The following is a 13,302-nucleotide window of genomic DNA, read 5'->3' as shown; positions in this document are numbered from 1 at the left end:
GGAAACCTAATTCCGTGATTGGTATCAAAATGGATCCACACTTTTCGTTTCAATTCAATAACACACAATAAATACTGTAGATACTTTGTACATATTAACGCGTCTCGTTCAGTTGTCCTTATTGAATGAACGATGGATGTGGGAAGTAGAAAGAAAAACATTCTCCATCTTTTAAATTCTTGATGGGAAAACAAAAAATCCCAGTTCGTTAATTACCAGTTCTCTATTTTATGAAAAGAGGATGCTCGATGGAGGATGAATCAATACGATGATCAATGCCAAAGCAGAAGATGCATATGATGTACTACAGCGACGGAGGACATTTTGTGTTACCTCTTGCTTTGGATGCTCTCCTGGTGTCCGAAATCAGAAATCGGCTCATTTCGCATCCGCCGACGGGGAGTTTGAGAGAGATGAGAAGAGATGGAGAATGCTTTCCCTTTCATCTAGCTCACTTACACTAGGCGATCGCACTCACAAGTTTGATAGTATGCGGTGGTGAAATTGCCCTCCGCTATCGTTTACTATCAAACTATCACAAGATCTGCTATCACGCTCAATGATAACATGCGAGAGCGGTACAGCTACATGCACGCTGAAACCGAATCAATGTTTCCTCCTAGAAAGATGCTCCTCTGGTATCCGAAATCTGAATTCGGCTCGTTTCTATGGGCGCTTGACGGAGATTTTTTGTTTCAGTTTTTGCTAGGAAAGGAGGTCCTTTTCCAACCCATGCCTCCGTATGCACGCGTGTTGGTACTCTTCTAATACAAACGCTCTTACACACTAGCGTTCTGCAGGGACCTAGGAGGCGCCCACTCCACCCAAACGTTAGATCCGCCACTGGTCCATCACAAAATTCACCATCGTCTGCTTGGTGTGATTAGTTTTATCTTCTAATTCGGTTTAGTGCCTCCAAACCGTAATGGGGTACCTTGAGGAGCTACAAATGATCTGGAAAGCATTATCTACGAAGCTGAAATGTATCACATCGACATTTTTCCTAACGTGAGTGCGGTGCAGTTCAATCTTCTTGAACATCTTGTGTCACGAGAAGGAACCCAAAAAATCTTACCATTCTGGAATCAAAGGTGATATTGCCTTACCACGGAGAAACGGCCAAAGTTCTTTCAGCTATGGAGTAGGGATGAAGATCTACTCAGTAATCAAAATTCCTACTAACTCTTCGTGAGACCCAGACAAACGCTGAAGTAAGTCCAGAAGTCAAAATATTCGTCTTGGGAAATTCGGATTTGAATTCCACTGGTATTCCATTTTTCAACTCTTTAAGTAGTATTGAAATAGAATCATTTATCATGAGTTGCTTCAGCTTGGCCAAACGCTCAGAGCTCTTTAGAGTCAACAACAAGTCTGGCGAATGGTCAAAAAAGTCACCAGAAGTATTGCGTCTCATTAGGACAACACCTGGCCACACACATCTCTCTGTAGTGGCCGCAGACCAGAAACTCAGTGAGCTTATTAGGCTTAATCCAAATTATACAATTTGGGAGGCATGCTTTAATATTCGCTATTTGCAAGAACCCGTTGATAGCAGGTGCGCATCAATAGCAAAAGGAAAGGAAAATATCATATATTATTCATCCTTTTATATAGTGGATTATCCACTTGCAATGTCCAATGATGAAACATGTCAAACATGATTGAAACAACGAATTAGTGTCAATGGACAGGTTGAAAAGTTTTCGTCGTTTTCTTCGATAGCAATTAAACTTATAATTGCAATTATACAAAAACAAAACCAGTCCGTACGGCCAACAACAAAACAACAACACAACTACCACATTGGCCGATTTTCACAATACGATCAACAGCATATCTTGGGACTGCAAGGAAAGGCACCGAAATGCTAATCCCACATCCAATCACTCACAAAACCAAAACAATGCAACGTCACAGTAGAATGCGAGGCACACACCATTCACCCCATTCGCTGTGCTCACTTGTCATAGTAACCGTACGGACGCTGTATGCACCACTTTATGCCAACGTAAGCTTCGTCCCCACTAATCTCAGCAACCCAACAGGAAAGCACATTGGTTGTGAACAACACGTAACTTAGATTTTTCACCTTCGGGGTTCAGGCTTTTCTCTTCACGTTTATTCCACTTATCTGCACACACTCACAAAAAAAACTTGCCAAGCAGCAGCTGTTCTCCGCCGGGCAGAATACGCGGACCTTAAACCATTCGCTGGATCAGTTCGTTGATCTTGTCCTCGCGGTTACCAAAGTCACCACCCTCCACGTAGTGGTTGTTCTTCTTGCGCCAGCCACCGGTCGGCGTGTTCAACTTGAACGGCCACAGGAAGTTGCTCACCTTCTTGAAGGATGCGCCGCCGGTGTAGATGTGGTAAACCATATCCTCCACACACTGCAGGCGGTGTCCGCGGAGCTTACGCTCGATCACGAAGTTGTCGGTGATCGGAATGCGACTATGTCGGTGCTATGGAAAGGAAGAAAGGTAAGATCAAACACAATGTGATTAGTTGATCAGTCAATGACGGTGGCACAATTGCGCGTAGCACCACAAAACACACCTTAACGAAGCCACGCTTGTAGATCAGATGACGAACGGACTTCAGTGTCGGATAGCCGTAGGTAATGTAGGGCTCGGCAATGCGCAACATGTTCTTGGTGGCCTTGTTCAGCTTGATGAACGTGCCATTGTTGATCTGGCGCAGACGGAACAGCTGCAGCACCTTACGCACCTTCGGGGCAACCTTGTTGATACTGTCCGGAAAAGGAGGGAAAAATACCGTTAATTAAACGAGTTCCTTATCCAAATTCAACGGATGATAAAGGTACTATCTTTCCCGCTACTTACCCGCGGATACGAATGACAAACGCCACTTTCGGCTCGGCCGGGATGTAGATGTTGCCCTTCTCCTTGGCAATGCGCGCCTGCTGCACAACGCCACGCTCCGTCTTCAAGTACGTCTTCTCGTAGTTCAGCGCGCGGAGCAGATTCTGCTTGCGACGCAACAACCGCACGGCACGGATCTTGCGACGATGCAGCAACAAATTCGGCCGCTGTCCCTTCTTACCCTTGCCGATCTTCAGCCACGATTCCGGCACCGCGGGCAAACGCCGCTTCGACACCTTCTTAGGTTCACCGGCAGCCTTCGGTTTCGCTACCTTCGTCGCAGCGGGTTTTGCATCTGCCGGCTTTTTCACGGCCTTGGGGGCACTCTTAGCCTTATCAGCCATCTGTCGGGAGGAAAATGTAAGGTCAGCACGCGAATTACACTATTGTTTGTGGGCAACTTCGTGGAGGAAAACAACACACCGTTCCTACCTTCAGCACGTTGTACGTCGAAAAGACCGAAAAAGTAGGAAGTTGTCATCAGTTGGCAGCAGTGAAATTTGACAGCGGCGAAAAATATTGACAACGGCGAAAAGGTGAATTTCCTGCTGTGTGAGCGAATTACCAAGATTGATAGAAATATACAGTTATCTTGGTATATTTGAAATTTTTTAAAATAGGTCGTTACACACCTTCATAGTGTCTTGCATATAGCCACTAAACGTGATTTCAAATTCATTTTACTTCGAAAAAAATAAATATTACTAATATGTTATCCTTCGAGTGGCAAAACCATTGTTGATATAATGGGATTGTAGGTAACTTTAGTCAATTCTTTTAACAACTTGAAGTTAATTTTGAATGATATATCAACGCTGTGTTGGAATTCTAAAATCATATGAATAACTATGTCGCAGGTAAAGCATTGGATTTATCCATAAAAACTTGCGCATTTCAACGAATTTCAAACCAAAATAATCCAACAAGGAAAAAGTACGATAACGTGTCATTTTTATTGTCAATCAATACTTCATACACAGGGATTAACTTTAACGTTACGATTAGTATTTCCACATTCATTGAGTCACGTGTACTACATTTTCACAATCTCCATACTACCACCGCGTCGTGGATCGAACGCCGCCTGAACCGCGTGTTCCTTAGCGTCCTGCACAATGCCAGTCGCAGCGGCAAATCCGGCATCCGGAGTTTTCTCCTTCACCCGATGGCCTTTGGCCGTAAGTCCATCCAGTATGGACTGCGGAAATCCGGCTTCGTAGTCAACCCACATCGGTGCCAGCTGATGATGGAGCCGTTTTTCATTCATAATTGTATCAAGATCATGCCCAAATACTAGATGCCGATAAATCATGACGGCCGTTGCACTGGTAATGCGTGAACCTCCAGCACCACCAAGAACCATCCGCACCGAACCATTCCGATCGGTGACGATCGAGGGCGTCATGGAGGAGAGTGGGATTTTTCCCGGCGCAATGAAGTTAGCAGGCGATGCCGGCAATCCGTACGTATTCACTGTGCCCGGTGTGGAAAAGTCGTCCATTTCGTCGTTCAGAATGATGCCCGTCGATTGTGATCGTATTTTGGCTCCAAGTCTATAGTGAAGAGCAAAAAGGATTGATTAGAATGAGATCTTCTCATGTTTAAGATACGAGCAGGACGCGTACAGATAATTTATGGTGCTCGTTGCCGATACTGCATCACCATTCGGTGCCAACACACAGATGTGTGCCGTTCCCTTGTCCTCCACGTCGGCAAACTCGGCCCCATAGTGCGCAAAATCGTTGTACGTCCGTTCGTCACTAATCAGCTTGGTGCGGATGTGGTCTGCGAACTGTGGATCCGTTAAGTTGCGGATAACCTCCATCGCTTCCGGTGTAAAGGCAGGATCACCGATGCGTGTGCGCAAACCGTACGCAAACTTCATGCTCTCCACAATGCGGTGCCACGTAAGGGTATCCTTCGAGTCCATTTCCCTGTAGCCATCGAGAATGCGGAGCATGAAGTTCTGCACTGTTCCACTTCCCGGCACCGCGATTGAGTGAACTTGTTCGCCTGATTTTAGTGTCACCGAATCGGGAGATTCCCAACGTGGTCTGCAATATAGGGATACAAATGTTGGTAGAGCTCGCACGTAAAGAGGTCTCCGTCGCTGCATTACCTGTAGTTCAAAAAGTCATCCTCGTCTATAATACTGCCAAACGATTGGAGGTCGTTCATCAACATCTTCAAGAGCGTTCCGTTCCTACTGTACATGCTGTTGACGCCCTCCTGCGCCACGATGCGCAAACTCTCCGCCAGTTTTAACCTTTTAATCGTGTCTCCCTCCTGCCAGGTCCGGTTTGTGGCTGGATTAATGAACACTTCTCTCATGGATGGTTCCGCGTAGAGTTGAGTTTGCACACGCTGCAAAATCCTACTCAGGTAAGGTGTCACTAGATGTCCCCGCTCACACAGTTCGATCGTTGGCTGCACGAGTGTGGCCCACTTAAGCCGACCGTATCGCTGATGCAGCTCCCAGTAACCCTTCAACTCGCCCGGCACTGCCACGGTAAGTCCTCTCGTGTCCTGGCCGCGCTTCTTCGCCACCAGAAGCATACTCTGTTCGGAAGCGGCTGGAGCAGTTTCCCGAGCGTTCAGCGTTTCAACCGTACCGTTCTGGCGGTCGTAGATCGTCAGCAGGAAACCTCCACCGAGGCCCATACTTTGCGGACATGTGACACCTTCACAGAAAAGCGTTGCAATGGCGGCATCGGCAGCGGTACCATTAAGGCGCAGGATTTGTGCACCGATCGCGGCACATTCTGCACCGTTCGCAACGACGGCACCGGTGCGCTGATGTTGACCGTTATCTTCCACCCGTTGCTGCGTTGCGATGTTGCCCTGGGTAGCGAGTACAAACACGACCGTGAGGATTGTCAGAATGATCGCCGCGATCAGCAGCGTAAGAATGGTTCTGCGTTTCATGATGCTCTCGTGGTCTTTCAATGGAGAGCCTCAGCAGTATCTTTTAAGCAAGAAAATGCAATATGTCACACGGTTGTTGAATAATCGGCAAATGCAACTCAAGCAGTTCTCGAAAATTCCTCACAGGACTTTTTAAAACGTAAACAGGGCGAGCTGTTAGTTTGTACCTACCCCGTTTCACATTCGAAACTACTCTAAGCTATTCGTTTTAATTTCTGTTTATTCCTCTCACCATTCTGAAGGTTCGTGCTAGAGTGTGTTAGTAGGTGTTACGCTGGTGAATTTCATGCTGTTGATAAGAACACGTACATAACCCCCAATGACCCTACGTTTCGCCCGTTCGTACATGGAACCGTTGAAAGAAACAAAACATGATTTTGTTTTTGGTTAGTAAGCGATGATCAGTTAGAATTAGAACGTGATGTGCTACAGATTTGCTCGATAGATGAAGCATACATTTTAAACTATTAACTCGAATGTTCGCTGTGTCTGTGAATGCATATTCTTGGCCTATTTGCTCTTTAAATATCATTTTATTGTACGAAATTGGTAACTAGACATATATGACACAAATATCATTAATACAAGGCAAGCTATCGATAGGAACACGACGGTGTTTCACTTCCGTGATCTCGAAAGGATTCACGCAGTATCCTACGGTGGTTTCTACTTCCTAGTCGCAGTCACTACGTTGCTTCATCAATCGTTCCGAAGCTAGTCCTTTATAATGGAGATACTTCCAGACCGCCGTGGATCGTAGGTGGCTTCGATGAGATTGTCCGCATGGCGTACGATTGCTGTCATGGCGGCAAACCCACCGTCCGATGCAGCCTCATTGCACACGTGACCGCGTGCTTGCAGACCGGCGATCACGTTCGGATCGAACCCTTTCTCATACTCAATCGACATCGGTGCAAGCTGATGATGCATCCGGGGCGTATTAATGATAGTGTCGAGCGTTTCGCCAAACATCAAGTGCCGCACGATCAGCTGCAACGTGGCGCTAGTAATGCGCGTTCCACCCGCGCTGCCAACCACAAGCCGCACGTCACCCGTTTCGTCCGTGATGATCGTCGGTGTCATCGAGGAGAGTGGCCGCTTACCGGGCACGATAAAGTTGGCGGGCGATGCCGGCAAACCGTACGCATTAATCAGCCCGGGTGTGGCGAAATCGTCCATCTCGTCATTCAGCACGATCCCGGTCGAGGTGGAACGTACCATGGCTCCCAAGCTGTAGAAACGATAACGATGGCGAGGTGGGTCAGTGGGAAGTAGTACGATAGCCGATTGGTCACACACCACAGTCGGGCTTAACTTACATATTGTTGATGGTGCTCGTGATCGACACGGCATCGCCGTTCGGGGCAAGCACGGACACATGTGCCGTACCGAGATCTCGCTCGTTGGAAAACTTGGCCCCATAGTGTGCGAAATCGGTGTGCGTCCGGTCATCTTTGATCGTTTCGAAGATGTATCGGGCGTACGTTTTGCTCGATAGCTTTTCCATAACATCCTCAATGCCGGGAACGTACGCCGGATCACCGACCTGTGTGCGTATTCCGTAGCCATGCTTGAAACTCTCCACTATCCGATGCCACGACACAGGATCGCCTTGCCGTAGGTCGTCGTAGTTGTCTAGGATGTTCAGCATGTAGTTCAGTATGGGTCCACTGCCCGGCAGTGGGATCGAATAGACTTTACTAGATTTTCTAATACTGGTTTGTATCGGAGCTACCCACCGTGGTCTGCAAAGCATTGCCGAGGCACGCAAGAGAAATAGCGATTAAACGGGTGGCTTTCCCGACGGAATTCCCAAGCATAAACCCCACTACAGTGCAAACAGCCATAGTTGTACTGTGATGTACAAGACCACGACCCTTACTGGAATGGAGTTCAAGCGGGACATTCGTTACGTAAAAACAAAAAACACACACATACTCATAATTGTAAAAATCGTCCTCGGTGATGATGCTTCCGAGCAGCTTGAGATCACGCATCAGCTTCGGCAGGAGAGTTCCATTGCGACTGTACAGCGCGTCTGCACCTTCTGCCGCGATCACTTCCAGCGTATCGGCCAATGTGGGACGCTTGAGTCTGTCACCCTCTAGCCAGGTTTGCTGTGTGGCCGGATTGATAAACACATCCCGCAGCGTCGGTTCGTTTCGAATTCGCTCCTCGCGGCCTTTTAGTATACGCTCCAGATAGCCCGTAACCAGATGACCATTTCGGCACAGTTGAATCGTAGGCTGAATGAGCTCCTTCCACTCGAGCCGACCATATTTCTGGTGCAGTGCCCAGTAGCCTTTCACTTCGCCGGGGACGGCAACGGCCAGACCACCCTGCGTCGACGACTGGTTCACGTACATGTCCTCTGTGGCTGCGGCCGGTGCAACTTCGCGGGCCACCAGCGCTTCGGAGGTTTTCGTCTCCCGGAAGTAGATCGTGGCAAGAAACCCGCCTCCGAGGCCCATACTCTGCGGACAGGTAACACCCTCACAGAACATCGTGGCAATAGCGGCATCCACTGCGGTGCCGTTGCGACGCAGTATGTCTTCACCGATGCCGGCACACTCGATGCCGTTCGATGTGACGGCTGCTCCGGTAAGCCGCGCATGGGGTTTATTGTCATCGTCCCGAGATCGTAGACCAACAGTTAGGCCGACCACGAGAGCAACGATCACCAGTGCCGCTGGGATCGAGAGCAGCAAAAGCCTTTTCTTATTGACATTCAATCTGCAAAGTGATACCAGACCAAAGGCTTGCTGTTGAGAGTAGTTAACGTTTCGTCGCACAGGGAAGTTCGAACAATGTAAAGTTTGACTGGATGTTTGAAGATGTTGAACCCTGAAGATAATCATCCTGGACAAGCCCACGTGAAGCCCAACAATTTAGCAATTGAAGTAATGTTTAAGTTTGGAGTAATCCATCTTGGAACTTGGACTTTTACCACTTGTACTTGCAACAGAGTGTCCGCCAGATTGTCTTCAACATCCACTTGTGCAATGGTGCAAGTGATGTGACGTACAGTGGGCAATCCTAAAAATTCCTATGAAAGATTTCCGTCATTTCGAGTAGCTTCACAAATTTCGTACAAACTCCGCTGCTGATAAACCTCTCACTCAAGAAGGGAGAACACGAAAAGTTCGCACTTGACGGGGACCTCCTGGAGCAAGAGTAGACACGCGGTATCTTTACATCAAACAGCACGGCAATAAAAGTGATCATAACTGATAACTCTTTGCCTTATGGCAACGACTGTGATAGCGTTGATAGCCGGCTCGGAAGAACAATTGCCAGGCTAGAGAGAATTGCGATGTCATGTGGGTCTAGAAGAATACCTCCAGAAGGAACAGTTTCTACACACTCCGAGAGCCTAATCTAGCCTAGAAGTGACACAATAAATAGCATCTAGTGTAAAGATCGCTAGAAGCGTCTCTTTCGGGGCGCACTTAAGACGCTAGCGAACAACACTTCAAAACTTGACAACGAGTTGTTTCAAAGAGTGGCTTAAACACTGGATTTAAAGGCGCCAAAGCAACTGCTAATGAGGATGGAGTGATGTGTGTTAGGCAGCGCAATGCAAAAATAGTGTCCCACGTACCTCAGGCATTCCCGACCGGTGCAACCGTATAAGGTACGTGAGGTAATTGTATAACAATAAAACAAAACTACTGCTGCTAATTGTTCGGCCAACATTTGCCCTCCCGTTTACACCGGGTAATTACCGGGGGGGTCTGTCCGTAATTGTGGAACATACTGGGGCAAAAAAGGAATTAAACTGTGCCTACCGTTTTGCACTGTACGAAGCGGTCTGTTTTTGTTTTCGGTGAAGGTGATTCCCTAATTTGCAGTCCCGGTACTTATGCTAAAAAATCGATCTGGAGCGGTAATTACCGGACAGCGACACACTTGCGACGGGAGACAGAAACTTATCATCCAGTAATGGGTCAGACCACACCCCTCGAAGGGTTTAAGATAAATGACCTTGAAAGTTCTCTCACCTGCCTTCACGTGAAATCGGAGCAAGTGAGCTACTTTTTATCGTTAAATATCGAGATCGAGTAGCTGACAAGATGCGTAGATAGGAATACAACATCATTCGCTTTTAATTGGCTTGTACAGTGGAGCTACCGTAATTGATAAACTGATGGCTTGTTACACAAGCGACAAGTAAGTTGACATTTTCCGGCCTTGTGTCTTTTCGCTTTTCGTAGCCCTCCCCAAGGCTGCTGATTGTCCTATTTCTCGGAAACGAAATTCGCCAACCGAGCATATGTAGGCCAATTGCATAAAATTGTGCGCTGATTGATGGAACTAGTTCTAGTTGCTTTGCGCATTGATCTCGATTGTCCCGATGCTGCCATTTTCGGTGTCTATAACTAATCAAAATCAAGCGACCCGCTGCACCATAAAGACGATACGGACGCGTGATTGATTGTGACCGGATGGTCACAGTAATGTTTTGATGTGTGGCCCAATAGAGAGTAAATATTGATATTGGCTACTTATTAGACTTAGTTTTATTAGGTTCCAAACCATTAGAACATCCGCAACATTGTTTGGCGAGGCAAGTACGATTGCGGTCCTTGTCAATTTGAATGAATTGTTTGCTATTTTCAGCCAGTCTTTCGTTGTCACCGAGCTGCCTAGTTTGGGATGGGATGGGACGCTGTACCTTTATATAGCGTCTTTTTTCAATTATCTCCTATTTCGTCAATTCGCTCTTTTAAATGGAGAAAGGATCCCCCCGCCTCTAGCAATCCTTAATGTGATGCATCCCGATCGCACACGGTAGGGGTTTTTTGACCGAGATACTTGTAGCAATCAGCCATGGCGCTACCCGAGATGGAGTTATGGTCAGGGTTTGGAGCAAACAGAGATGGTAATGCAAGAAAAATGAACCAAATAGATTGCATAAGTACTCAGTGCTTGGGCGAGAGTTTTCGCCACACTGATTCTAACGAATGCCCACTAGCATACACTGAACCCATGCTGCCCTGCATCGGAATTGCTTTGAGATTGACCCATTGTATGGAGACTGATTCGCCACGAACCCCCGGGACGGTACCCTATCGCCCCAGCAGACATTCAAGGTCGATTGCAATCGTTTTTACAACATACACATTCATGTACGATACAAACAATAATTGTGTGTGTATTTTTTTTTTTACAACAATTCTATTATTCTCATTTCAGTGACCGGGCCGGCCACTAGGCGGGCGAGCTGGTGCCCATCATAGTGGCCATCATTACTTATAATGTATTCATCACTAGTGCGGTAAGGTTCTATGGCAGGCACCAACTCCATTCCTCGCTGGCTGATCGTGTTTTATCGCGTAAACGAACACGCTGAATCGATTTTTTTTTGCAATGTAAAATCACTTAAAATGACGTGATTTTCACGATGACTAAGTTTTAGATCTATTATTCTATAAAATTGATTCAGGAGACAATTGAGTGTCGGAGAGATCACTTGGCAGCAGTAAAGTATGTTGTGATATAAGCGAATATCGCTAACATGACTAGTAATTTTTGTTGTAAATTTGAACAACCTAGTAGGAGAGGGTGAGAAAGTGATCTTAATTTATAAAAAGAGTTGAAACCCTCTACTTTACACGACTAGACTCGAAACTGCAGAGTTCAATATAAACAAAGTGACGTCACGTGTGAAACGATTCCAGCTGCAAACAATCAAAAACAGCGAATCATTCTCCACAAATTCGTCTCACTAACAATCGGGATTAAAAGTCGTCATAATTGCTGCTTTATTGAAAAAAAAAACCAAACAATACAATAGACATCGCGTACTTACGCGTACCTTATCTACGTTTAAAGTACTCCAAAACTTATGTCTCATTACCGGTTGTTCTTCCACGTAGGGTGGTTATCGGTGAGTTGTAAAATGGCAAAGCCCCTTCAGATAATGCCGAATACTTGTTCGGTATAACATGACGGAATGCTTAGTCGCGATGTTGTCGAACAACTGGCAAACTTTGTTTGCACTGAACGGCTTTGATGGAGTGCTACTCAATGAGTTCGCCGGTTCTTTTTTCTGTCGATCGCATAGCACATGTGCACTGATCGATGCGGATGGATTCGATGGAGACGTACAACTCTAATGAGGTGATGATGGGCTAATTTGATACTAAACTGTGTCTTCTACGAAGACGATTACAAGCACGCTACGCAGATCGTTAAGAATGATCTACATTGTGCGATCGGACACAATTATATTTTGATATCGACATCGGAGAATTCCTCTGTATGGACAAGTGCTGGTGTAGTGCCTTGATGAATGTGTCGTGCCAGGGAACAGGGTAATGAATTCAACCAGGAGAATCTTCGCCAGCCTGAGTAAGAGTAATGTGGGGGATGAAAGCACACAATCGCATAGCTGTTAATCGTTTCACGATCGATCTTCCGCAGTCCGGGGAAAACCGCAATCTTTGCTCAGGTGCTTTACATAACCGTTACCAGTGTGCATTATTCTTTGCGTGCATTAATTGACGTTTGCAGTAACTTACATCATTTTCTACCAAGAGGAACGCGCCCTAAACGGAAGTAAGTTAGGATGACCAGTTAATATTTAAAGATTAAAAAATCACAACGTATTTCTTCTTTTGTCAAAGTCCACTGTTAAATCACAACTGGAATCGTATCACTGGCTGTTACTTTTCACTTCTTCAGTCACACAAAGGCATGCGAATCTGCAAATCCCCACACCGCAAGGTCCAACGTGTTGGGAAAGTCTCTGTATCACATGAAACGCGTTGCAAAATCGATCACTCCGTAGTAAAGCCACATCTCTAGCGCACCACTGCCGAACCTCTACTGAACCGACTGATAGCAACAGCCCAGCGATATGAACCTCCCAATATACTCGGGCCCCGTGTACGTTGGATGCTCTGGCCCGTGTAGTGCCACGGGCTATGGCGTAGTAATAGCACCCAAACAGAGCGATACCAACACACCCAACGGACTGGCCAACGCGGTCGCTCTCGTGCAGAGGATCGCAGGTGTGTCGTGTATTTCGGAGAAGTGTACTAGCAAAACGCTGTGCTTACCGACAGGAGGGAGAAAACATGCATTCGGTAAGCGTACGATCTAGCGACACAATCAGAGATAATTGTTTAGGAGACATCATATTAATTATCTCATTGACTAGTGTGATGCGCGAATGGATCGATTGGCGGATGATGCTTTTGTTTGATTCGCGACAGAGCATTCATTCACGGGGCCAAATCTAGAATTGAATTGTTTTGATGGAGTTGTTTCTCATGATAGAAAGATATCAACATCCAAACCTTTATCACATTAGCACCTATTATGATAGGTATGATAGCACCTGATGATAAATCTTTTATCGTAAAATGATGTCATCCAAGTTTCTTCTTCCGATTCAGATTTGAGATCAACCGAAACAGTTGATTATGTAAGTATAGATTTCAATAGAGCCTTAGTTAAGATGTGAAATAACTATTACCATGATTACTAT

The 13,302-nt window shown here is 46.3% G+C and overlaps 2 protein-coding genes across 2 annotated transcripts; both read right to left on the bottom strand.

The window, feature by feature from the left end:
• Window positions 1-2,198: 2,198 nt before the first annotated feature.
• On the bottom strand, window positions 2,199-3,226 carry LOC128715333 (60S ribosomal protein L7). Its single transcript, XM_053810216.1, has 3 exons — window positions 2,844-3,226; window positions 2,557-2,749; window positions 2,199-2,462 (listed from the first exon to the last, which is right to left on the bottom strand). The coding sequence occupies exons 1-3, from the start codon at window positions 3,224-3,226 to the stop codon at window positions 2,199-2,201; spliced, it is 840 nt and encodes a 279-aa protein (XP_053666191.1).
• Window positions 3,227-3,915: 689 nt separating this feature from the next.
• On the bottom strand, window positions 3,916-12,336 carry LOC128716126 (scoloptoxin SSD14). The gene is made up of 6 exons (XM_053811047.1): window positions 12,332-12,336; window positions 7,746-8,540; window positions 7,127-7,552; window positions 5,002-5,811; window positions 4,508-4,936; window positions 3,916-4,435 (listed from the first exon to the last, which is right to left on the bottom strand). Exons 1-6 carry the CDS (start codon window positions 12,334-12,336, stop codon window positions 3,916-3,918), a joined length of 2,985 nt encoding a protein of 994 aa, XP_053667022.1.
• Window positions 12,337-13,302: the final 966 nt, after the last annotated feature.

Source organism: Anopheles marshallii, chromosome 3 (genome assembly GCF_943734725.1).
Source record: "Anopheles marshallii chromosome 3, idAnoMarsDA_429_01, whole genome shotgun sequence".
In the NCBI taxonomy this organism is placed as follows: domain Eukaryota; kingdom Metazoa; phylum Arthropoda; class Insecta; order Diptera; family Culicidae; genus Anopheles; species Anopheles marshallii.
This window is presented reverse-complemented; position numbering and strand designations above follow the sequence as displayed.

Excerpts from the sequence above, each read along its gene's own strand:
- LOC128715333 (XM_053810216.1), bottom strand. The coding sequence starts at position 3,226 with ATGGCTGATAAGGCTAAGAGTGCCCCCAAGGCCGTGAAAAAGCCGGCA. Across the intron at positions 2,750-2,843 it reads TTTGTCATTCGTATCCGCGG|TATCAACAAGGTTGCCCCGA; the intron begins GTAAGTAGCGGG and ends TTTTCCGGACAG. Across the intron at positions 2,463-2,556 it reads ACAAGCGTGGCTTCGTTAAG|CACCGACATAGTCGCATTCC; the intron begins GTGTGTTTTGTG and ends TCCTTTCCATAG.
- LOC128716126 (XM_053811047.1), bottom strand. Across the intron at positions 7,553-7,745 it reads GACGATTTTTACAATTATGA|ACCACGGTGGGTAGCTCCGA; the intron begins GTATGTGTGTGT and ends AATGCTTTGCAG. Across the intron at positions 4,436-4,507 it reads ACGAGCACCATAAATTATCT|ACTTGGAGCCAAAATACGAT; the intron begins GTACGCGTCCTG and ends TCTTCACTATAG.